Raw genomic sequence first — 27,109 nt, forward strand, 5'->3', positions numbered from 1 at the left:
TTGCTGAACACAGTCTGATGGCGAAGGACACCAAGAGTGCTATAGCCGAGCATCTCAGGAATATTGAGTCGTTCAATTGGAAATCAGTAGGTTTCTCATATCGAATCTGGCTTCTAGTACATTTTAAATATGGCATTATTTGTCAGTCAGATAGTCTTTCAAACAAACATGGTTCACGGTTGGAATGTATGAAACATATCACTAAGATCGGCAACTGGTGATACGGGCGATGTCCTCGTCCACGAGAGCACCACTTCAATAAGCTTGCCCCATCTTTCTCCATTCTTACCGGTATGAAATACTAGTAGCATAATTATAGAATAGGATGAGGAAACAAAGGAAGGAGCAAATTGAGCCCCAGAAACAACTGGGTAGATCTAAGTGTGCTAAGAGTAACCATCATGTTGAGTTCCATGACGGCCATTTGCCGAGGTACGGTTACTTCAGGTAGCCTGTACAGGTGCTACATACATAGGTGGTACCAGCCTTGAATGGGAGTGTAGAGGCAGGCATGTGACTACTTGCCAACTAGTAGTATTTCCTCACAAGAAGAGACCCTCAGTGATGGTAAATGGCAGGGATCATAGAGGTATTCCACGGGGGTTGTAGCGGCACTACAAGAGCATCTCGAAGTCCACCAGTTGCACTACAGGCGCATCTCGGTGTCCACCATTTGCTCGATCGCCGGCACGTCGGCAGCCAAGAGAGCGGCAGCCGTTGCAGCTGCTGCAGATATGCACACATTATTGTACCCGATCGGGCCAATCGGGCCAGGCATGGACACATGAGTCGGCGGCGAAGCATCTGTAGTGAGTGATCTGCGGTGGTGCTGTGATTGAGTTTGCAGTGCTTGCTGGGATGCTTGGCTCTGTGCTGTGGAGTAACTAAGTGTTGTTGGTGATCCTATGGCGTAATGAGCTTGTTCCATTGCATTACCATCAACACTGGTCACCTAGAGGGAAAGCATGAGAGGCAAAAATCGTCATAATCTTTGCACATACACACATGTGTAACATTATATAGCCTGATACTCTTACTTTGAAGCAGGAAAGATCACTTGAATTACTGCATTGAAGTGGCCAAAGTGGTGATGAGCTTCCTGCCCCATTGCCAGGGAATCCTGGCCTGGACTTAAAGCATCTGCCTGGTAAGAATGATGTGAAAATCATGAAAGATCACAGCTTCTGCCCGTGACCATTATAGAGAGGGTGTCTTGGTCACATGACTGATCACATGACGTGACTGATCACATGACGTGACTGATCACATGGCATGGCTGATCACATGATAATGAAATGACTGAGTCAGGTGAGGAGTAATGAGTAGTAAGTCACATGTTTAATGAGTGACAGGTGATGTAACATGTTTCCAGTGAAATCCATAGTGTTTTGTGACCCGTGATGTCACCAAGGAACACCCACAGCTAGATCATCGTCAAGTAAGCCCGCGGTATATCCTAGCTAGACCATTGCCATGATTGTGGATGTGCACAGCATGGCATCCTGATGGCTTTACTGGAGTACCAACATTATCCTGTGGGATACGTAACATACTCCAAGCACCAGGCCAACCCTGGCCCACGTTGACATGTGCTGTCCAAGACCAAAGGCTGCTGCCGGCCTACTTACTAACAGCCACCGCTGGTTATGCAACACAAGCCGTTCCGATGACATTCTACACTTACCTGGGTGGAAGCAGGACTGGACAGCAAGGACTGATTATCATCCAGAAACGCAGCCTGGTCACAGCTCTGCGGACTTGTTGCGCTGCATGTCGACATTGCCTGCCCAGGCACCCCCGGACTGACTGATGCCGCCGCCGTGGTGGTGGTATGGAGTGATGATTGTTGCGGATCAGTGAGTCGAAGTGGCTGGCCGTGCGTGCCGGGGTGAGACGTGCTGGGTTGGATACCGGCTTGATGATGACTGTTGTCAGCTAGTGACCTCTCTGTGTTTAGCACCTAGAGCAGTGAGCACACAGCCACATTGCATCCTTGAAGATGATCTTACTATTGGTTAGAATGTTTAGCTATAAAGAGTATCAGGAATGCAGACATAAATAATCACCACAACACCGGGTGCAAGTCAAAGTACAATTGTATTCCAAATAATTACTGGTATTGGTTAGAAGCTACAACTTGTGCAAGACACAACTGTGACATCTGTAAGAACCCAAACTCCTCCTTTTCGAATCCCCATGGTTTGAATGGCCAATTCAGCTGGAGAATACAATGATACTTGAGTGGGCAATCGCATTTGATTAGCCCGTGCCACTAAGACCTCATCTTACCCGTTGCTGCGGAGATGACTGCGCCGCTCCCTGCGGCAATGCTAGCTCAGCTGCAATGGACATGAAGTGAAGCTCCTGTGGCAGAGCATCGCTCAGGTCTGGTGCTAGCATGCCCGAGAAGCCTGCGAGTGCTGCTGCTGCCTCTGCCTCGTTGCTGCTACCTCGGTCCAGAAAGTTACCGGCGGCGGTGTCATTGCCTGCTGACGAGTAGGGCAAGTCTCTCAGAGGGTCATGTATGCCGGCACTTACCTGCGGAAAAGAATCAAGCATAAGGATACAATAGCCACATTCGCATACACACACGTACACACGCGCGCACACACACACACACACACACACACACACACACACACACACATACACACACACACATACACACACACACACACATACACGCACACACATGCATGCACGCATGCAGGCCATCATGTACACACATGGACGCACACAGGTCACAAGCATGCACTTCATCAAGGTGGTGTTATGTGTGCTTGCCTGCCGACGGCACCCCACGTCAAAAGCCGTTGTATCTTTATCGTCTCTTGTGTAACATGTCATCATCATGAGTGGCACTCATTGTACCACCATAGCCGCATCATTATTATTTTGTTACATTATGCACCGAAGATCAATGCAGTTTCAGGGAGTTGGGACAACAGAATGTTGTTATCCCGTATGTTGGGAAATAGTGACTGCCTTTACTTGGCACGACTGATGCTGTTGAATGGGGAATTTTAGTGGGAAATCTGTAACTATTTCTAAACCAGCCGGTTTTTCAATGGTCAGCTTTAGTGGCCAGAGTCTAAAGTCCAAGAAGTTTGTACAACAGTGCAGCAGTGATTCCTGATCCCAAGGAATACTAACCCTCATTTGCTCAGCGAGACTAAAGTTTATCAGTTGCACATCTAGAAATCATAATATGCATTTCGGAATATCCACACTATTCAACTCTCAAACAGCATGGTGTGCATTTTACCGACAACATGCATTAGAACTCTAATTCTAATTTCATCACAGCGTTTCGACGGGAGCATCGATTTTTGGTGAGCGCTAAGGGCTTGCTTTCGTGCCATATTCTGTTATGTACATTATGTATTGAAAGGATTCGTGATGTTCTCATGCATATCACATACATGTATTCAGAAAATGTTTGGGGATGAAGAAGAATTTGTAAATGAACAGCAAACGCTCCGTGATGACGCAAGCATCCGAGTCAGCTATAGTGTATGGATTTTGTCGAAATGCATTCAGAATGCTGCTTAAGTTCAAAAGATTAGTACCGTTTTGAAGAAGTCCTCGTTGGTTGGGTGGTTGAGGGTTGGTTGTCGCATTATGGAGGAGTTCTGCTGGAGCGGTGGTAGTGTTACTGCATTGTGTGCTTGCTTCATCGCGGTATCATCACCTGACAGCGATGTTGATGGCAAGAGTCGCGTCTCTCCAACGGCCAGTTGCTGGTTAAGGGCACAGATCAGTGACATGTCCGCTGGTTTGGCGTCCAGGCTACTGGTCGGCGCTGCGCTAGAGTAAACACTACTGGTACTGGAACGGCGACTGTTGTTCAGGTACGGCGTCAGGATACTGGGATCGCTGCTTCTGCGACTGATGTCGCTGCCGTAGTCCAGGCTACTGCGGTGACTGAGGCGGCCATGCCGTGAGAGCAAGTCATCGGCCTCGCCCGGCATGCTCGTGTCGCTATTGCTCCTTTGCAGGCCAGTGGCACGTGGGAAGTGTCCCATAGACAGGGCCCCCACTGGGTTGGACTGCTGTGACTGCTGTAAGTGCTGCTGCTGCTGCTGCAGGAAACACCCCGGTGGCGGCAGGAGAGGGGAGCTGTATTGGCTGGCCGCCGATAGCAGCTCCTTGTCGAATTGTAATGCTTCCAGGGACTGAGGGTGTAATGAGTTGTAATTGAGTGAATTGAGGTCCAGCTGCAGAGATTATAGACAAGAAAAGAAGAAATCTGAGTCCTCCGCCATAGCCAAGTGCACATAGAACTGCTGAGTCTTCCGTCATAGCCAAGTACACATAGAACTGCAACCCTTTCAAGTGTTCCTTTTAGCTGCACGATATCAACTAGTCATGCATGGTAAAGGACCAGAGGAGCTAGTGACTGAACATTGTTTACTCCCTTTGTACCGACCACCATCTTGAAGCATAGTCCGCAGTAGCGACTTCAGACCAAAAATAAAATTGGAATCATCATGGTCAACAAAGTACATGACTGGATAGATATCTGTATGCTTTGTATACTGCATGTCAGGTTGTCATTCGGGCTAATGACAGTTATTTGTGTAGTGGCTTTCACAACATGCAGACATTTAGGTGATTTGCAAGGGGATTGTGGACAGTCTCACTCAAATCAAAATTTGGAGGTTTAATCTTCTGGGTTCTGCATCAAATGAACGGCCTTCCAAGAGTGCAACTACAAAACATCCCCTGATCATCGGCCATTTGCACTCCGGCGATACGAGTATGTACCTGTATAGGTGGCTGTTGAGTTGGGAATACAACTGACCGCTTTCAATTCCTGAGGGAGTGTGTGAATTCGAGATCGTAATAATATGGTAGACGGAGGTTTGTAGCCTCCTCGGGTCAATACCGTTCGACTCAGTACCCATTAGATAACACAACCATAATAATACGGATTTCGTTACCTTGATGCTAGGCCATACTTCTTCTATTTAGATTTGTTGACACTAAGTCTGTGCAGAACTCTTGTGCAGTTTAATGCATCTATATGCTTGAAATGCACTATGGCTTATGCATCTATATGCTTGAAATGCACTATGGCTTATGCCGCGCTACTGGCAGACATGGTGACTACAGTGAAGTCTGCGCACCCCGAGGATAGCATACATCCTGGTCTTACCAATGGTTGCTGGCTGTAGTGCATTTCCGTACCAGGGATAGTAGTGGACTGGAGCTGGTGCTGCTGCTGCTGCTGCGGCGGCAGCAGCTGGAGATGCTGGTGGTGGTGCGGTGACAGTGCTGACGGCGCCGCCGACTGCAGCGGTGGGTATGAAGCGCTGTGTTGGTTGACCCCCTCCGCCACCGCCGGGTGAAACATACTCATGAGCTGTGTAGTTTGCTGCTGCGACATGGGTGTACTGGGTTGTTGTTGCTGCTGCTGCGGTTGGTGACGAGTGCGGTAATGTTGGTAGTTGGCTTCGATAGTGGACGGCGGCAGGGATTGCAGGGAATTTGTAGGGTGAGACAGGGATGTAGCATAGTGTGGGAGCTGCTGTTGCTGTGTGTGCCTGGGGTTGTATTGCGGGTAGATGTAGTGTTGCTGGGGGTGATGCTGCTGCTGCTGCTGCAGCGCAAGTGTTGTATTTCTTGTGCTTGCTGCGGTGAGTTCTGTTGCTGTTGCTGCTGCTGTTGCTGCTACTGTTTTCATCATAGTTGTTGACTGGTGGTGGGGTATATGGCCGGTCGGTATGCCGCCGTCGCTTGCTACTATCAACCGACCGGCCTCTCCGTTTGGGTGAACCAGTTGCAGCTGTTGTGGTGGTGGTGGTTGCTGTTGTTGTTGTGGTGGTGGAGGTGGTTGTTGTTGAAGATTATGCTGGTGCTGGTTTGTGTGTTTGAGGTAATGCATGGCTTGCATGGCTTGTAGGCTGCCATTCATAGCCTGCTGTTGACTGTCTTCATAGTTTCTTTCCAGTTTGGTGTTTGGAGGTCTGCTGCCATGGATTGCATTGTAGTCTTGTTGCATTGCTGTGTTGGTATTAGCTGGAGAATAATTGGCCTCCTTTGCTGCTGCTGTTGTCGCTGCTTCTGATGCCGCAGCTGCTGATTGAGGTGCAGGTTTCCCATTGGGCACTGGTCTGTGAGTTGGAGTAGCATCTGTTGCTGACGTATCTGAACTTGACCTGCCCCTGGAGTGTCTGTGTTGGCGGGCAGCACCACCCTTATCACTCTTGCCACTACTCGTGGTAGTGACCTTGGAGGATAGATGGGATGACTCCAAATCACCATGCACCTTGTCCTGGCCCGGTTGACCTTCAGCCAAGTCGGGTAGAATCCTCTGTGAGCTGCCTGTGTCTTGATTCTCTTCCTCGTGGCGCTGAAAACAAACAAACACACACACACACACACACACACACACACACACCATGTACCATGTACCATGTAAACGCCCGTCGCAAGAGAAGCACGCAAATCTGCAAATGCACTGGATGTGCACCCACAGATTTTCTCTTTATAGCAATGATAGCGGATCTGATTCTGATTGAAACAGATCAAGACAAGCGCCAGATAACTGTCTAATCCACACAACTGGCGAAGCCATGTGAATCGACCCCCCCCAATGCACACCTGACACACCACACACACACACAGACACAAACACACGTATGCACGCACATACACATGCACACGCGCACGCACACACCCACCCACACACACACACACACACACACACACACACACACACACACACACACACACACACACACACACACACACACACACACACACACACACACACACACACACACACAGGAGAAGTGGTTGCTCAGTTGCCTCCAAGTCGCCATGGATGTGTGGTAGAGTAATCACCGGATATGTGTGCCCCACAGTGTTTTCTGAGCCGCTAGTCATGCTCTTGTCTAAGCACACACCGTTTTTGGACACCAAATATTGCATTTCAGTTTATACCCAATTTTCTCGATTTCAAATCGTATATGAACCGTTTGCCCCTGCGGCGTAGACTCCGAATGTTGCGTGTGAATCGACCAGCATTCCATGCATATACTGTATGCATGGTGTCATTTGACTATGATCCGTGTCCGGCAATCAATCCTTGCACTACAGCAAAGCTTCTACCTGCTGTCGGGTTTGAGTGAAACGCAAACCAAGAAACTTTTATTAGAACTTCAGTCATGCTTCTCAAGTGGCATTTCAGTTTTGAACTAGTGATGTCATAGGTACCGTAACCTATACATTCTTCATCCATTTGACCTGATCTTGTTGAAGTGGAGTGTTGAGTTCGGATGGCCGAAACACTCACAGTCTAGTGTACGGCTTACACTCTGCATGTCAACACAATTACGAATTTTGGACCCGACGGGGGGGGGGGGGGGGCTTTGTCTCCTTTGTGGCTAATACTCTGGAATACCCATGCATGTTTTAGCTACATGGGGCATGGCCCGTGCATAAAGCACGATGACAGGGTGGAATTAGGCCAATTGTCTCCAAAATAATAGTGCAGCCTGAACGCCGCAAAAAAATAGCGAAGTCTTGTTCAGCAGCATCCTTTAGTTAGCATGCTACCTGGCCATCTATAGATTGTAACGTTAGTCAGTCACATCATCATCATCATCATCACCATCACCATCATCATCACCATCACCATCAGGCGCGTGCACCGTATGAGTTGTTTGGTGTCTGGAAACCACTTTTTTTCGGGCAATCTTGCCAAAGGAAAAGCGTGCCTACGCTCGTACTGGAGTTTTATCCTGAATACGCGTCGGTTGCTTTGCATGCAGTTCAAAATACATTATTCTCTCTTTCTTCAGTAGAGAGTAGCCACAGAGAGATCGATCTCTAGCTCTGGTTCGCTCCTGGATTGGCGATGACGTTCAAGAAACCCGTTTTGTCTCGAAATTTGAGTCAAGCACGCGCGATGCAAGTCAGTTCAAGGATATGATTGACGATATCTCCTTCCAAACTGTTGACTCAAATCAAGATGACAGCCTTTCGTTCTCGCTCATGTGCGCAGCAGAGATGTTCGTCAAAAACGTTGTTGACTGGAAGACGTACGAATGTGCGTCCATGATCCACTTGCGCTGCTTCAGAACGAAGCGCTGCTCCGGCCGCGACTCAAGGATGCGGGGCTTCGCTTTTCTCCCGCGAGCTTCCATCGAAGCAAGGTCCATAACTCTTTATTGAAATCATGTGGAACATTGCCAATACATACCGAAAACTTCGTCATAAGAACAGAAAGAAAGATACGTCGAATGTAAGCAGTGTTTTGATGAAACAAACATGCCTGCATGGAGTGGACTAGTGAAGTACCATAGACATAGTGTTATACAGTTATAAGTTATAGACTGTAGTGTACATTGTATACATGTACATGTAGCCTGGGCGGCTAGGCCTATCAAACTTTTACGGCCGGTTCAATATGACAAACATGTATATGAGTACATTGACTTAGTCTGTTGCACCCTCTTTGCAAATACGTTTTGAAGTGCTGGTATGTAAAAGGTAACCCGTACCCGTTTTATCCTGCTACCGGTTATACATGTACCAACATTTCCATGTAACATCGTCCCCTCCCTCCATTCCTCGTTACTCTTATTTCTGTCCTTTCTACCCCTGCACCTGGTGCCCTCTCAGACGCGTTTGTGCCGGCATGATCTGATGATAGCAGTCGGACGAGCCCCGCATCTGATCAGCACCAGTGTTCATTGGTGCCCTGCACCCCTGATCTTGAGTCCCCCCCCCCCTAGCCTCCTCCCTAGCCCTCGTCGTTATCTCCGAGGGGATGTTCGGGGATGCGCATGTGCACAAATACATAAAGTGGGTCTCCAGAAAAAAATACAAACTCTAGAAACCCCCCTTTCAAGACTCGGTGCACGCCACTGACCGTTGATGTTGAGGTGTGGAATGACATCGCAAGTACTGAAGTACTGGTTTGTCTATCATGTGAACTTGTGTGAACTGTGATGTGAGTCAGTTGGATCATCTCTGCATACAATGAATACAGGCTAAGGATGATGACCTCCTTGGTGACTAACTGTGAACATGAGAAGGCTTGTCCGGCAACAATCAAGAGAATGCCACATACCTTCTTGATTGTGCCCTGCACGCAGTTCTTCCGGTGCTTTCTCAGTGAACTTGGATCGGTGTAGGCCTTTATGCAGCCCTCATTCGGACAGCGATAGGGTTTCTGAGAGGTACACATGGACACACATGGACACAAATGGACACAGGCACACCAGTGAGAAGTTTGGACTATGACTTAGTGGTGAAGCGAATATCAAAACCCAGTAGCCGAATATTCTTTGGCTTAACGAACGAACATACGATTATTCTTTTGGTAACACAGATGACATCACATGCCCTCCTCTCAGTCATTTGATGGATATTGCCATTATTAATATTAGGCATGACAAACGGTTGTGCCACATAAAATGCATTGCCACAGAAGGCTACTTCGAAGTTCATACATGTTATGTGCAACATTGGCAGTCCAGTATGCACATACATGTGCAAACATGCAGTACAATGTCACAGGCAGGCTGTACGCACTGCACTGTACTGTGTTCGGTGTGCATGTACCGTAAAGTACCGTTGACCCCCCCCCCCCACGCCATGTCGCTTCCCAGCTGGGTTTTTGGCAGGGGGCGGGAATTAGATCAAGGCCGTCAAGTGCAGTACGATGTACAACAACGTGGAGGATCAGACTCGATGTGCTGAATTGTGCACATTTTCATCCTGGAATGGCACGTTTTGTGTACAGCAGTGCAATTGTCGGTTCAACATCGTTGTATACGGCGAAATCGCTTCACAGGTAGAAAATCGACAGGGGGCGGGAATTAGAGAGGGGGCGGATCAACGATACTTTACGGTATGTACGTGCACTGCATTCGAAATGATGTCACGAATACTCGAATGTGACTTAACGAATATTCGAATGTGACGAACCAAACGAATGTTCGAATATTCGTTTCACCACTACTATGAGTACAACGGGGTGGCTGCAGTGTACTTGTACATTGTTGCATGCATGATGGGTAGACATGCAAGCATGATGGTAGACATGCATAGCATGATGGTAGACATGCAAGCATGATGGTAGACATACATAGCATGATGGGTAGACATGCAAGCATGATGGTAGGCATGCATAGCATGATGGTAGACATGCATCATAGTAGTAGCATGATGGTAGACATGCATAGCATGAAAGGGTAAAAGGCACCTGTTGTTGAGACTACTTCCCACCTTCCCATGCTGTGCAAAGTTGCATATGTAGCGGCCTGTAGTGTCCTTTTGCACATTTACGAGAGGGTTATGCTTCAATTGAACCAGGACCACTGCATTTCAGACTGCGTAGCTTGGTACGGTGCACACACCGGGTGCATTGTGTTGGACTCAAAGTCCCGGGTTCCCAATGATTGTATTACCTTGATTATACAACGTATTACATCAAGCACACTTTGGGTGGTCCACGAGTTTGGCCAAAAGAGAGGAGGGGACATAGTGCTCCACTTTGCCTTTTAAAAGTTCCAGAGAATACGGTTGACAGGAAATCCAAGCTATGTCTTCAAATGCCTGTTTTCAAGATCAGGATTGAATTCAAAATAAGTCTGTATAACAGCTAGGTTTTGTGCAGGACAGTCCATGTACTTAATGTACACCACGCAGTTGGCTGAGGCTGGGCTTCTCTCCGACTCACCCTACGCACATACAACTCTGCTCAATGCAATCCGATGGCGTGAATCGAGCGTGCGCCCTGCACCAGTCAACACCCCAGTGCTCACAAAACTAGGGCGGCAAAGCTCCCAGCGTTGCATTCACTCGCTTGACTCTACTACGTGTATCAGTGGCACTGTGCTGGCGTAAGTACCCCGCCGCTACTATTGTAATGAAAGAGGACTGTTTAATCTGCTGAATGGGAGAATGTGCCACATACGAATTGCACTGCCATGCACACTTCTACCGCTTCAAACCAGGTGTGGAAGATTTTGACTTACATCACTGGAGTGTGTTCGGTTCTGATGCTTGGCCCTGTCCGACGCATTGGTGAAGCTTTTCTGGCAGTACTGACAGAGGTAAGGCCGCTCTCCGCTGTGCGATCTCATGTGTGTTTTCAGATTCTCCAATCGCGAGTATGCCTTGTTGCAACCTTCGTGCTGCAAGCCGAGTCACAGAGAAGATGAACGTACACAAATGTAAGCGGCAGGCCTGCCGTATTGCAACATCATGTTGTGTATGATGATGATGGTTGTCTTATTTCGCAAGAGGGGGGGGGGGGGGGGGGTGCTCCAGCTTTGTTTCTTTTCAGATGACTGAATTCGTTATCCCTGTGCATACGACGTATGGATGGTTGATATCCGGGAGTAGTACAATACTGTACTAATCCCCGTTTGATATCGGTCAGTTTCAGCGCGCTATTTGCGAGGGAAAGTGTGGGGCTGATTCTGTAGGATTGAGCAACACTTAGGCCTTGAAGTGCCCAATCCCAAGCATACCCCTCCCTTTGCAGGACAAATGTACTGACTGCAAAGATACAGTCATGTAGATCCAAGAGTACAGTTCTCTTACAAAATATTAAAAAGCTATTGTACTTTGAAGTGAAATAACAAGACTGTACCAATTGAAAGGGCAAGGAGGCAAAATTGCCAGTACAATTTCTGGTATAGAGCCAGTAATCGAGGAAGCAATTACAATGTACGGTCATAGTTTCGCATACATAGTAGAAGGCTGCCACTTTTCTGTTGGTAGAAAGCAGAAACGGGGTCTGGGCTGGCCACCGGCTGAGGGGGGGGGGGGGAGGAGGGGCAGCGCCCCCTTTGGAAGCCACTGTAGAAACTAAAGCATTTTTTAGGAACTCAAGGGCCCTTGACCCTGTCATCATACATGGACGTCATATAATAATTATAATGGTCAGCTATCCATAGTGACATAGACAGTGAGTGGAAAGCAACATCATATTTCACTTGGAAAAATCACAACCTTTAAGTTATGATTTTTCCTTAAAAGTAATGCTGCCAAAAATGTGTTTATGGGAAAGAGTCAGCTTCATGATATCTCCAATAGCTTTCTTCTTTCAGAGTCTGGGCACAATTATAGTTCCTTTTAATATCAAATTCAATCACATTTCAGTGGATTGCCTCACCCAAGACCTTCCCATTGAGCCATCTTTTGCGTAAATCTGACCATCGGTTGCATAGCTATGGTGCGTTTAGTGGCACGGGTGTATGAAGCGGGCCTAGGTCGGGACATTTGAGGGGTGCTTGAGCACCCAAAGCACCCCCCCCCCCCCCCCCCCAGGTACGCTACTGAAGGCAAAGGATAGATAAGGTAGAAGAGAGGGAAGAGGCATATTTTGTGCTATGTATGCTAAGGTGTCGACTGTAGTGCATTCCATCAGCCTGGTTAAGACCACTAGATTGTCCTGGCTAGGCTGATGGAACTCACTACAAGAAACGTTTACATGAGTAGCCTGAACAGAAATTGCAGCTACGTTCCATGTATAGTGGTGAGCTCAGGGCATGTAACCACTGGTAAACGGTTTATGACAGGAAGTAAGAGTGGTGATCCAGGGAATGGAAGTTAGAAGAATGGGATGAAGGGACCTGCATGGATGCTCTAATGCAGAACAAAATTCGGCAGGGTCTGTTCCAGTATTGCATCCGAGTGCTCGATTCGTCCTGAACACAGTTCAGTCTGGAGTGTGGCTAAGCCAGGAGGACAAGAGTGAGTGGGGTTATACAGTGGTGTCCTTGGCACGGGAAATGCCATTATTGCAACCTGATGCCCAGGAGAAGGCTAAGGAATTAAGAAATACGAATTGACCAATTAGTAGGATGTGTGAGAATAATGGAAACCTGATCAGTCTGGTTTGAGGAAGGAAGTAATATTATGATATGCAAGTTAGTGCAAGTAAAATCAGACCTGTTGATCGTGTGACCAACAGCACTCCATTGTACACAGGAGAGTAGTCTTTAGAGTTAGTTGGTCTTTACACACTGGCAGCTCAGCGGCATAGATTTTGAGGCATGCCGGTATAATTGAGAAAGGGATGAGTGTAAACTTGTCTAAGTACTCGCAGACTCTCTTGCAGTCATTTACACTTTAAGGTCCCTCATATCAAAGACTCAAACAAGCCGGTCTCTTCGCTGCGTACGTCACTTGAATTTTTCACCAAATTTTCTGGCCTGTGCATGCAGCACAGTGACCCTGTTTGAGTGTTTGGGTTGAGGGACCCTAGACGGATGAGTGACCTCTCAAAACAGCTGTTGTCTCTTATGGCGGTAATGGTTTCAATTAAAAGTCATAGAGGCTAATCAGATGCAGGGGCGTGGCACACGCTACAGTCACAAAGGTTTCGCCTGTACCACCTATCAGGCAATCACCCCAGGCACTGCGTGAATTAATGAAACACAGTGATTTTGGGTCTACATTTCAAGTTGAAGATGTTAAGGGAGGGTCTACCGGACTGGCTCCTACAATGGCTGGCCGTACTGACCTAAATACCTTGCCACATCTCTGTGGTGGCAGTATCATGTGATGGTTGCTATGGCTGCAGTGCAAGTGTATTTAGTGGGTTAGCTTGATGGAGATCATAGTGAACTGGATTGGCCAGGCCGGCATCAAAGTGTGCGGAATTGACTGTACTGGCCTGGATTTCACTTACGTGGCAAACATGTGGTCTTTCGCCGGTGTGTCGTCTCATGTGCACCACCAGCATGTACTGCGCTTTGAACGGCTTCTGCTGGCGTTGGCAGTCTGCCCACCAACAGATAATCTCCTTCTTCTGCCCTTCGATGTGCACACTATTGACATGTGTAACCAGGTCCTCCTGCAGTGGATGTTTCAGTAGCCACACACAATGTACAGCAATGTAAGTCAGGGCACAAAACAGGAATGACTATGTGGGGATCCATCAATAGGCAGCAACAACCCTGCGGCAGAATCCGAAAGGATCCCGCTCTCCGTTGAGTGGAACCTGCATGTTGTTCAGGTTGTATAGTCCTGCTAAAAAGCGCCCTGTCCCTGTTTACGACGTCGCTAGAGCCTTGCCTCTACACAGGTCATGAGCAATACGAACAAAGGGTACATAGCTTGAGTTGTTTCGAGAACCACCGGGATACTATTATTCCGGATTCACTGAACCCCTACTGACGGGCATGACATGTATGCACACAGAAATCGTTCCAACAGGCTACACACTCTGTAGAAGTGTGGAGGCTTCTCCTAGCTTCATTTGCCGAGAAAGACGGTATAAGCTTGAACAGTTCCTTTGGCCAGAACACTGCACATCCGAGCTAGTTCCGTTCCTTTACAATGTTTTGGCACTTGGCCATCGTTAGGTAAGAGCAACCCAACGATGGCCAAATGCTGAAAATTTTGTAAAGTAACGGAACTGGCTCGGATGTGCAATGTTCTGAGAATAGGTGTGTCCACCCAAATTCCTCTCTAGACTAATCCGGTATACATAGTATATCAATAACCTCCAAGCATAGGAGCAAAGTACTACTGGGCCATACATGTATATCAGATAAAGAAGGATCTTAATTGCTTCCTGGTGGGTTTCTGTTTGATCTCAGAATGTAGCATTTAAATGAGAAACATCTTCAATCCAGTCAACAAGCCATAAAAGGAACAACCTGTGAGGTCGTTGATTGTAACTTGGGGAGCTATTTGCTTTCGTGCCTATGAGTTGTTGTTTAGTTGTCATTAATTTTGTTGTCTTCCACTTGTCCCGTCAGGCCCATTCCACATGCCTGGGGCAATCCATGGTGGCACTGTTCACTAAGTGCCATATGCTTTTCAGCACATACCAGGTTGTAGCCCGTGTCCACCGTCATGTAGTCATAGTATTAGCATAATTAAATGTGACAGGGGTGATGGTGGTTGGTGATGGTGGTGGTGTTGGGAGGGGATCTGAACTGGACTACAACATGTAGACTGCATTCCTGCCAGCTAGGATCAGGAGGAATAAGACCTGAGAGCATGCCATGCCATTTTCGGCGGCGTGTCCCATTCCTGCGTCAGTAACTCTGATTGAGGCTTGAATGATGGTGAAGTGCTGTCGTGTGAATGTGCCTGCGGGCACTACTGTTCGCAAACAAGTCTTGTCACACTGAAAACATGTATGGCGCAAATCGAATTATCAAGTAAGTTTGATAGGATTCAGGGTGGTGGGCAGCTGCAGGAGAAATATTAATTGAGCGCGAGGGCAGCGGGTCCCCATCTAGATTTTTATCTGGAATGCTACCTCAGTGCCATACAGAACACTTCTCTAGAACACTGCGATACCTCATCCACACCAATATGACAGTGTGTGTTGGTGAGCCACTAGTACACTCTGCTGATGGACACAATGATCTTCAGTTATCACCACATGGTGTCCGCCTCCAGGCTGAGGTCACCTTCTGCTCCGTTGCTAGGGGCAGATGTGTGCAGCTTCAACCTTTAACATAATCACGTACTTGGCCCTGCACCACGGTAGGCTCTTTACCATTGTTTTCTGGTACTGCACGACACAATGGGCTTGACAACTCCCCTACCTGCCTAATCAATGGAAGAGCTTTCCAAGAGTCTCTCAAGTCCTGCTATAGCCCTGAGCCTCTGTACACCATGAGGTAGACCTTGGTGCAGACAAACCATGCCATTTTACATTTTAGTGCTAGGCCCGAGTCACGAGGTGGAGATAGATGGGTGCTGACAAGCCCTGTACCCTGCCTCATTACAGTTCAGTGTATGCTGGCACATCACTGACTCAGGTCCCGAGTAGCCAGTGACGCAGCACTTAACGCATTTCAGTCAGATAGGAATGTGCGATGCTTTGAATCAGAGGCCAACACTGAGTATACCTACACGTGTAGCTAGTTAGGTACCGACATCCTTGAGCTCTGAGTATCAGGACTAAACAGCACTAGTGAATTCACCCCTGCAGATTGCGAATATCCTTGGGCTATGCTACAATGCAATACCCTGTGTGCTATGCCATGTAGACATTGCTATGCCATGTAGACATTGCTTCCAAACATGTACACATTGTACACCTCATCATAATCACTTTTCATCAGCATGTCAGCATCTGTAATTCTACATGTACATGTCCGTGTATATCCACCATATACAAGTAATTATGTATACATAAGTGCTTGTATGAACTGTTCGTAAAAGCGGCAAAGATACTAGGGAGGTTTCACTCTGTGTAATTACGTATGAAAATAACTTAAAATAATCTTCATACAGTACGTAAAAATCCATGTTGTTGGGTTTCGCTCCACGTGATTTCTCCATGACTGCCAGCATGCCTTGTTGTGTTGGAGAGGCGTCGGCTGCGTGCGCCGATCACATGCACCACGAAACTAAACCACATTCTCCATGGTGTTTTCCATGTGTTTTGTGGAACTAATACTTGTGTTTCGCGCGGCTTAAAATGAATGCTGCCATGTATAAATCCGGAAAATGCAAAAACATAATATTTCAAAAAGTCCAACGGAGGAGGGAACGTAGGAAAGAGCTTTCCTACAGAAATCCATAGATAGATTTACGTATGAAAGTTGCCCTCGGTCCCCGGCGCGTGCGGCATACGGAATTTCCCAAGTACTTGCGTAGAGCGAAACCTCCCTATTATCATTTTGATACAAGGCAGACTGACAAACTGACAAACACACCTGCGATTACAATGGAGAGGGAGACAGAGGCTCTAGGAGGCCAGTTCAATTGTTCGCATTTGCAGCGGAGCAGAACTCTGTTGTGGCTGGGTGATAAACAACATCATTGTCTCCCGGTGCTGATAACTTAGGCCTATGCGAGATTCATGTATCCATGCAGTTATCAGCAGCAGTGCGCTGAACACTATGCACACTTTCGCAATCAGTACACTCGATTATTGGAAGATTGCGAAAAGAAGGCATACATTCTGTACCGATCATCACAATCTGATGACGGTCCACGCAGGCCTGCAGCATTACCACAGTTGAGTTGCTTGCTGTCATTTACCAAGGGTCCATGTGCTAGCAATGGCAGTAACATTCTCATCTAAATCCTCTCAGACGGTCCAGAACATCTCACTCCTAAATGAATCTCAACATCAGCCCCGAGGCAAGAACTTCTTTTAAAAGTTATAAATTGCAGACCGGGATGACTGAGCCATTCGCATTGATCCAACAATGGCAACACTGAAACAGTGCTTGTGAAGTCACTGAAATTCAATCTGTGATGTCATAATTATATTATTTTCACAAACAAAGCCATATGCAGGCTTGCTACACATTGAGCATTGTGTTCATTTCTTGTGGTAAACAATTTGGTCGGCCGATGGTCTGGCAAATTCGGGCACTTCTTTTGTCTTGTTGCAAAACCAATTATTGCCACCCGTGGAGTGTGTAGGGTTTTCGTCTTTGTCTCTGTGCCTGTAGGTTAGCTAAGAGCCTTGCAATTACAATCCTAGGAAGCTTTCGCAGCACGTGCTACTCTGTTCATACGTGAAGTATGCATGTACAAACCCATGCCTTGTGTGCCATTGCACAACTGCGGCTGAATTGCTACAGCAATCAGCTACCTTCATGATGCCTGCGAGCAAAACACTTTGTTTTCTATATCTGCAACTATTAGCTGCAAGTGCTGATATGACAGGTTTAAACGCGACCGACATACAGGTAACAGAGTAGGCTGGTTGCCATCAGCTACTTCAAAAGTCTACTACTTTTTCTTGATACAGTGCGACCCTTCCAGGGAACCCTAGGGATGATCCTCCATGACTGCACAGGATGAAGGATCCAAAGGCCAAAATTCATCTTAGATTTTTGACTCCTTGCTCTTGTCTTGCATTCAACCAACAGTGTGTCTCTAAGTCATTACTTTAGACCTGTGACTGTGTTGAATGAACACAGCAATCATGGTATGCATTGCTTGTTCAGTCCTGTTGCTCCAGAGGAGCAGAACTCGGATTAACCTCCAGGAAAAACAGTCAAATCTGCCGTTAGCGACCTCTGCTGTAGGCGACTATCTACCAATAGCGACCGATTTTCCGTGCACCCACGGTATCACATACAAATTGATCTGTCCAGAGCGACCATCTGCTGTGCGCAACCAGCGACCGGGATTTCATGCACGGTGGCTGCATTCAAATCTGCTGTAAGCGACCGCGACCCACGTTCAGTCAGGTGCGAAACTGTACGTACTTGCCAGTGCGCTGTCAACTGCAAGGTGTGAAAATGCGCTGTCTTGCAAGTGCGATCGACTGGCCCTGGCACCCCTATATTCTATTGAATATCCAATAAAATGATAATTATTAAAAACGATATTAAAAATGACATTACTCTCGTCGATTTGAGTACATGGAACCATATACCGGTATGCATGCCCGGTATGCCGGATTTATCATACATCTGCCGTAAGAGACCATCTGCCGTAAGAGACCGCTTTTTCTTGCACCAAGGGGCGGTCGCTTACGACAGATTTGACTGTAGATGGATACTCTTTGTTCACATCAACCAAAGGGCTAAACGTACAATATAAATTATTATGACTCTGGAACACCACACTTCTGAAAGAACAACTTAGTACAATTCGAAAGGGGCCGAGGTATCGCTCATATTGACGGGTCAAAGTAGTTTCTATATTTTAGCATTATATTTTAGCATTTCATGCCGAAGAAACATTGAGTGCTACATTCGCCTCTTGATTTCTGTTCCTTGTTGTTGCTGTGAAGATAGTGAAGTGCTCCAGCTACATAGCGTGCTGTGCTTCGACTGGTGAAAAGCGTCTGATGACTGAAACTATTGCAAAAAGGAGAGGCGATGTTCGCTAAGCTTACACTTAACACTGGTTGCTTAGCAGTTGGTAACAACTAGAACACAGGTGAGAGACTTCAGATACCATTGCATGCCTGGTGAGATGCCAAAACGTACGTGTATGTACCTGGTCAATGGCGAGTGAGAGTATTGTCTTTTGCCACTCACAGTTACAGTTGAGCAAGGGTGATCATGACATAGTTTGATATACAGTCGACTCAACCCATAACAAACTCGGATGTGGCGAATTTCGCGATGTAGAGAGCCACTGTCCCTGTCCCTGGCTTAACCCATACTAGGATTGACCCCTTGTAGCGAACTCTTTTGTTTGTAACAAACCATATCTTTTTCGGGAGTATGTAAACAAGTACACCCATGCAGTTACAGGCAGCGTGCTAGGCATGGCATGTTGCTTGTAAAGTGTGAGCGCATTTCTGTTATAAAGAGCTAATTCTCCCGCACATTAGTGTTCATTTTATCCCGAGTCGATGGTATTTTATACAAACTTCTATCTTGCTGTGCGAAACTGGAGATGTGGACGGAGGAATCTCTAGTAGCCACATGCAACCTGACCATATCATTTCAGCGGCGGATCCAACGATCTCTACAGGGGGGTTCCAGTATAGTCAAAACTGAATAGCTGATACATGTACATGGACACGCATATGGTTACCAGTAGTACATTTACGAAATTTGGGGGGTTCCACAGAACCCCTGGAACCCCTCCTGGATCTGCCCCTGCATTTGTCCTGCAACAGTTCTATTGTCTTGGCCAAGCCACCCAAAATACTGTTTTAGGCCTCCTACCACTACATTGCCACCCATTACCACAACACATCTGATGGCATAAGCTCAGTAGTAGTCTCCTGGCATACAGCCCTTTCCAAACAGTTAATCTTCTTGCCACACCTGAACCACCTGATACCATCTTGTACAACTATACTTTGAAACTACCAAATCACACATAGGGTTCGACACAGGACCAAATCTACAGAAAGGGCAGAGCCCTCCGACAACAAAAAGTAAGATAATGGTAGCTTACCGTTTGAGCAAAGTGCTTGCTGCAGTCTGCCCAGCAGCAGATAGGCTCTGGGGTATCCACATCTCCTTCACCTCTTTCTTTCTCCGGGCTCAAATCCTCAGCAGGCGTTTCACTTGTTGCAGACTCTTGGCTGTTGAGTCGTTTGTTTGCAGGCCTGACTGGTTTTTGCCCTTCTTCTCCCTGCTCGGTGGACAGATTTGCTCCACTGCTCCAGCTGTGTCCCATGTGTGAGTGCTGAGCCAATGTTCCCTGGGAGAAACTCTGTTTGTTTTCCCCAGCTGCCTGGCAGAGTGATTGTTGTTCTTGCTGCGTCTCATCAACAGCAGACCTGGCATCTGCATGGCTCATTTCCGACACATGTGACATGGCTGCCTCGCACTCGGATTGCTGATCCACATCTTGCACGCTGGGCTCAGGCGATCTGGCCGACACAGTTTTCGTGTCTTTAGGATCTTCATTGCCCAGCTCACTATCAGCATCATGCTCTGCAAGTGACTCTAGAGTCTTACCTCGACGACTCTCTGGTCGACCAGCAGCAGATGCTCGGTTCATGGGTGAATAGCCTGCGAGCGACTGGCTTTGGCCTTGCGCAAGATGAAGATGAACCGGAGACTGTAGTGATGGAGTCTGGGTCAGTGGTGCCAGTGATCCCCTGGAATCTGTCAGGCCACCCGGCATCATGTAGGTTGATAGTGAAGCTGGTGACTGCATGAACCTATTCATATCCATGCCACTGTCAATGGAGATTGGGCTGGATGACTGGGCGCGTTTTCGGCCAATATTGGCCGACCCAGATGGACTCGTGAACAGGAAAGGAGAGCCTTGAGGTGTTCCACCTTCGAAATCCAATGGCATGTCACTAGACTGGAGTGATGAGTTGGACTTGTGTATATCTCTGGATCCCAGTTGTTCTGAAAGGTTCCTGTATGATCGAAGACCTGATGGTGATTGATACAGTTGGCGATACGCAGCACTTTGAGTCTGCCGGTGCTTGCCACGACTAAACCGATCATCTCCGTCAGTGGTGGCCCTGGGATTGTCGTGAAAGTCGGCATGAGCACTGTTAGCTCGTGATGCAGGGCTGCCCGATGCCGGTAGCTTCACTGTCAGGCTGATCTCGGACACGTCAGAAATAGGCCGTCCTTCGGCCTCGACATGCTGGGCGACTTTAGCGTCTCCGGGGTGTTCTCCCGGCTCTTCATCAGTGCCTTCACTGTCTTCGTCTCCGTCCGCTGTCCCATAGATCATTGGCTCGATTTCAGTGGAAAGTCTTTGCTCGCCTTTGACAGACGCATTGATCTTTTCATTGTTACCTGGAGAAAACAACGGCCACAACAAATTATTCGAACTTTACTTTATGGAGGTTGATAGTCCTGGGAACGCCAGATAAAGAAATCAAAATGTGTGCTCCATTCGCAATGAAAACGGACTTCGGGAAAAGCGAAAGGATAAACAAATGAACCAGCTTCTCACCCGTCATCCCATCGCTGTCAATTCTCTCAGCGTTTGAAGCTTCTCCATTCGCCTTGCTCGCCAACCCTTTGACCAGATGGGAATTGTTGGGTATTGATGCGTTCTCGTTCATCCGGATGTCATTCTCCTGTGTTTTTCTTCTAATTCGGTCACAATTTGATCCCGGCGAAGGAAAAGATGCTACAAAGATTAACGCTAGGGTCGACGTAGTCGTGTGATTACATCAGTAACTCTAGCGCGGCTAGAGAGTGATTCACAAACCACCGACCTACACCACTACCTCATCACGCCCATATCAATAGACTTCACTGCGAATGTTTACCGACTCCCTCCTACCCGCCTGATGCCTAGGTGAGGCAGAATCTGTTTCAGCTGCCCTACAAATATTGCACTTTACCTGGCGACTGCGATTCACTGAAGTAGGGCCTCCTCGAGGCTAGTAAGTAGCAAGCAAGTGCTGAAGTGTTGATGCGGGCTTTGAGTTTGATTTTTCCTGCACATGCAGCCTTGTAGTGTTGATGTGAGCCTTGGCTTGGACAATGTAGAATGATGGTTCACAATATCGCCTGGATATCGGATCAGCAGTAGCCAGCATAGCTTTGCAGGAGAGAGGTCTGCCGCTGGACCTTCCCAGCTTCAGCTGATTGTCTGCACTGCTGTCCAGCAGCATCTGCGATTCCCAGGCCTGTTGACAGTCCTGCCCGGCCGCATGCGGTCGAGAGAACGATGTGCACTCCTCCCAATCGGACAGGGCAGTTCGGTCGCGATCATCAGCCGCTAGCCGGTGCACTGGTCTATGTGTGCAGTGTGCGAGTGCTAGCTCCGGAGACGGCTCAGCTGACAAAGGTCCCACACTGGCTACAGTAGAAAGCTCCATTCAGCACGTGATTTGTGCCTGGACATGGCTAGCTATGCCAGGTGAAGGGCACGATGTGGTTTACAGGCAATCCGCACGACATCTTCGACTTGTCCGAACCTTGGCACTTGTGTGTCGTTCTTGGCCATTGTTTTGTTTTGCTGCGAGGTCACACATGGGAGCGAGGAAACGTGACTCACTTGCACTGCTAAATTCTTGCTGACTGAGGTAAACAGGGGTAAACAGAAAGAGGGTACTGGCCCGCCAGTGAGGAAAACACACACACATAATTATTATTATACATGATAGCAATGATGATATGATACGTAGTGTTAAAATAATGTTATGCTGTTTACACTTCACAGTGGTCACAATTATTTGTGGGAGCAGTGCTTAGAAGAGTAGCACAATCCAGTCATGCAGCTGGTGCGTTGGCATCATGATTGTATACACCTACATAATGAGTACTTGCCCACATGTACATGCATCTACCTTGGCCGCAGCAGAGCTGACTGGCCTGCGCCGTGGTTACTTTTTGCCTGCACCGAATTACAATGTATCGACATGAGTCAGTATGCATAAGAAACGAGAGAGAGAGAGAGAGAGTGTGTGTGTGTGTGTGTGTGTGTGTGTGTGTGTGTGTGTGTGTGTGTGTGTGTGTGTGTGTGTGTGTGTGTGTGTGTGTGTGTGTGTGTGTGTGTGTGTGTGTGTGAGAGAGAGAGAGAGAGAGAGAGAGAGAGAGAGAGAGAGAGAGAGAGAGAGAGAGAGAGAGAGAGAGAGAGAGAGAGAGAGAACAAGAAAGAGAAAGAGTGAGATAATGAGAGAGAAAGAAAGAGAACATGAGAGCGAGGGAGAAAAAGAGGGAATAGAGGGAATAGAGGGAATAGAGGGAACAAGAAGGTTGAGCTCGTTTGGCAATCTCTTACGTATACACCATAGATAATGGAGTTCGTCCAGTGTCGATGTCTTCGAGCTGAGGCTGATGGTATTTGCCACGACTACATGTATACCGTGCATGACACGTGTGTACTGTTCCGTGCATGACACAATGTGTACTGTTAGTACGACACTAGTAGTATTGTATTGTATTTGTACTTAATGGGTGCAGCGAGTTAGTCGCAGATGAATTCGCTCCAGTAAGTATTAGTCTGGTGGTTTTGAGCTAGCTGCATTACTACTGACCTGATAGGCGTGTGGTGTGTGCTTCACATTAAAAAGGGTCACACTGAATAGCTGCTAGCATGCCAGTGCTTGGCCAAGTATATGCATTGCAGATCTGTGAGAACTGCGCGCTGTTCCCACTGCTGAACAACACATAGGCAAAGACCAAAATAGGTAACTAATGAACTACATGTACATGTATGTGTGCATTGCCGCATGGGGTGCTATTATGCTAGGCAAACGGTCGCTCCTTTGATTACATATACACTGCAACTATACACTGCAAGATACATACACACAATACGTACTAGGGCCAACGAGGTCTAGTACCAGTAGTATTGGGTGGTGTGTGATCTATTAGACGTCGGTAATATGAACTGCAACGTAGAAGCGAAACCTTCAACAGTCCCACAGACCTTTCCAGAGAAGTATTAGTTACTTGCGGTGGAGAAGGATGTTATGATCATCGTTCATTATAAGACCCGATTGACCCAATAGGGGCCACGGTAAATCTACACTGATCCCTGCATGCACAATCCACGCAGTATTAAAATGTGATTGCGGGTTGCCTGGCAGTTGGGAGTGTTTACGGCGCGAGTTTAGCACCTCCTACCCCGGCGGCGGCTAAACCAGCCGTGCCCAGCTATCCAACACGTCAGGTCAGTAGCTGAAAGTGAAAGGCCTTGATCCTGCTTACTACTATGACGTCATCATTCTGATGATCGGTTGCTCTGCAGTATGACAGCACTGGACGAATCGAGAAGTGACAGGATAGCCCGGAACACCCATTGCACTATTCCCTGCTGGATTGACAAAAGCTGAGGACCGAAACTAAGGACGAGACACGATATTTGGTGACGTCATAGGCAGCCATCTCTAAGTTCCAACTCTGCCCAACAATGCCATCAATGGTGGCTGAGTGACACGATATAGGGCTTGAAAGTGCTACGTCACAGCATAGCAACAATTTCAAAAATTCAAAAACTGGATCCACTTGGATCCAGTTTTTGTATGGATCCAAGCACATTTCAAGCGGTCTTACCCACAGCATGGTGATGTAGCCAGTGAAACTGACTGATTTGACTACTGGGGGCGGGGTTACAACTGGTGGCGAAATCAAAGTCACACCTGCATGCGACATGAGTGGGTTGCTATACACCCACATACTTAGGCAATAGCAAAGTCACACCTTAGTGGATCCAAAAATAGAAATCTGATGTCAACTTACTACTCCCTGGCCATTTTGACGTCATCACTTTCAAGCCCTATTGTGCGGTGACACTGCTCACTTACGGTGCAACTTCACAGCACCATCACCGGCCCCACACAGAGCACAATCCCTCTTGACTGAGTCTTGTGTACCTGCGACCCCCATACTCCTGGAATGGATTCCATTACGCCTGTCACCTACTTGGCCGGCAGACTGTGGCAACTTGCAAGAACGCACAATTAACGCTTACTGAAGAACATTCACCTGCGGAGTTTAGATGGTTGCGAATGACATGGTCATATTATACATGTTCGTCGGATACGGATGGTTTGGATCATTCTATCGGTATAAAGTTCGGAACAAATGCGTGGCTAATTGTTATGAGGCGAAAGTAGAAGATTGAAGTGATGGCAGTTGGAAGTGAACGTTTTGGCCGCCCACCTCCGGGAATGGTGGCAGTCCTCACAAACCTACGTCATCAGCTGGCAGACCAAAGCAGGTGAAAGTATTACTACTCAAACACCTGTGCCAGTGAAATGTGGCTCTGAAACTAAGTATTCCCGGCACCCCATGCCAAATCATCCTATTAGCCGGCAATAGTAGTGTTGCCGCATGATAAGCATATTCTGTTTGCATTGTACTGGTGTTTACGTGACGCATACACAGGGGAGTGTGCACAACGGTGCATAGCACACATGGCATTGAACAGTTCCTCGTATCATCATTATCATCAGCTCCAGTACTGTAGTATTACAGTGTGTAGCATCTCTGCAGCTCTCGCATCATATCATTAAGAGATTTAAGGACGCATTATCCGTGTCAGGTCGCTGAATGTCTCAGTACTCCTTGTCAGTTGTGTGCCATTTTGTCGCACTCGCTGACGGTATGAGATCTGGTTACGTTGGTGGACAGTTAGTCATGACTCGTAACATTTTGTCCTTCTCCTTTTCACCATGATTTAATTGGCTCACCATCCGAGTCGAACATCCTTCTTTCTTCATCACAAACTCCATTTCAACTGATTCTCAAGCACAAGCCTGCCTCTCACACATGTAGATGTAAGTGTTCCCCCTGCTAACTATGCTGGTCACGTGGTGTGTAGTGTTTTCCTATCGTGGCCTTCGTACTTCAATAGGTCCTTTATACATTACAGCACCTGTGTGATATTGGGTACTCCTCACACACCACGCTATGGTGGAAAGGTATAGTCTTTGCATATTTATTATCCTACAGTGCTGTTTGCATCGAAACACTCCTGCCTAACAGCACTCGTCAGATTGCTAAGACTTTTAAGTAAAGTGAACAACATACTGCCTAGCGAACAACATACTGCCTAGCGACACAACAACATACTGCCTAGCGACACAACAACATACTGCCTAGCGGAGCAGGCGTTATAATTCTCTCGACCCCATGATGGGATCCATCTTCTTCGTGTCACTCCCTTCCAGGAAATCTAGTGTTCACCAATCTTGCAAAGAACTAGGAAACCTATCACTCGTGGCACGGTACTAAAGCTAGAAATCAAGTCCTGGCTAAACTGTTGTTCGTGTACATAGCGAATCTGTTAGCGGTAAAGTTTCTTTTCTTAATAAGGGGCGGAAGCTCCACTGCAGCCACTTCATTACACGGAAACCCCTGCCCCTCTCAACCTCTGGGCCAGGAGACATCGTCAGGTCCTGACAATGGCTCCTGGCCTGGCGCAAAATTTGATTGAGAAAATAGGCATTTGCAGCGAAGAGATCACTTTTTTTAGGATGGTGTGTAGGGTTTCCGTGTGATACAGATGCTGTTTGAGCAGCTTCTACAGAACTCAGAAGTACTTCAAAGTATGGTTTATATTCTGCCGTAAAGTCCAATATCAAGTCCGTCATCCCCAACTGGCCCAAGCACAATCTCACGGGGCTCTATTCTTCGTCCTGTTCCGCTCAGCACAGACCAAGGCGACGTCATCTCCTGGCAAGACATCAGCTGTCCTCTTCAACATCCTCACCTCATGTCATGTCATTTAAACAGGAGGCATGAGCGATTCCGGTCAAAGAGGTGCATGCTTGCTCTTCACTAGTCTTTAGTCTTCACAATGATCTGGGGGTAAGGTTGTATTGCTGCGTAGCTTTTATACATACAAGTACAAGTACATGTAAATATCACTCCTGTAGTTCAGCACTCTCGTGTGGGGTAATGCCTTAGGCTTTGCTGTTTGCGTTATGCAGAGCTCGCTGACTTGTCAGTTTGAGCACTCTGGCAAGGTACGTTCGGGCCTGGTTTAAATCTGGCTTTGGAAAATTTATGACTTTGTTTCATTGCTATCAGGTTCGGCCTCATTTTCTCTGTGCTGCGCTGATGAATTCGCAAAGGCCGAACCAGTTCTGTCCGCAGATCGATGCTTTGCATGCTACAATGCCATGCATGGTATCAAAGAGCATGAGCCCCAGTGAGATGGCACTACGACTCGTATGGCGTGCCTTGTTGGAGCCCTGGCTAAAGTCACAGCCTTAAACAGCGACGATGGCTGATCCCTCTACTGGGAATACATTCAGTGGAAGAACGATTGTAGTGTCACATTGTGCGTGTAGTGTTTAGTGTCA

The 27,109-nt window shown here is 47.4% G+C and overlaps 1 protein-coding gene across 1 annotated transcript; it reads right to left on the reverse strand.

Moving 5' to 3' along the window:
* Positions 1 to 21,790, reverse strand: LOC135814701 (histone acetyltransferase KAT6A-like). The gene is made up of 10 exons (XM_065327870.1): positions 21,295 to 21,790; positions 19,822 to 21,134; positions 13,661 to 13,825; positions 10,995 to 11,153; positions 9,083 to 9,184; positions 5,159 to 6,355; positions 3,570 to 4,217; positions 2,290 to 2,538; positions 1,685 to 1,960; positions 1 to 952 (listed from the first exon to the last, which is right to left on the reverse strand). The coding sequence occupies exons 1-10, from the start codon at positions 21,404 to 21,406 to the stop codon at positions 647 to 649; spliced, it is 4,527 nt and encodes a 1,508-aa protein (XP_065183942.1). The 5' UTR covers positions 21,407 to 21,790; the 3' UTR covers positions 1 to 646.
* Between the last annotated feature and the right edge of the window lie 5,319 nt (positions 21,791 to 27,109).

The sequence above is a fragment of the Sycon ciliatum genome, chromosome 4, assembly GCF_964019385.1.
Source record: "Sycon ciliatum chromosome 4, ocSycCili1.1, whole genome shotgun sequence".
Lineage (NCBI taxonomy): Eukaryota > Metazoa > Porifera > Calcarea > Leucosolenida > Sycettidae > Sycon > Sycon ciliatum.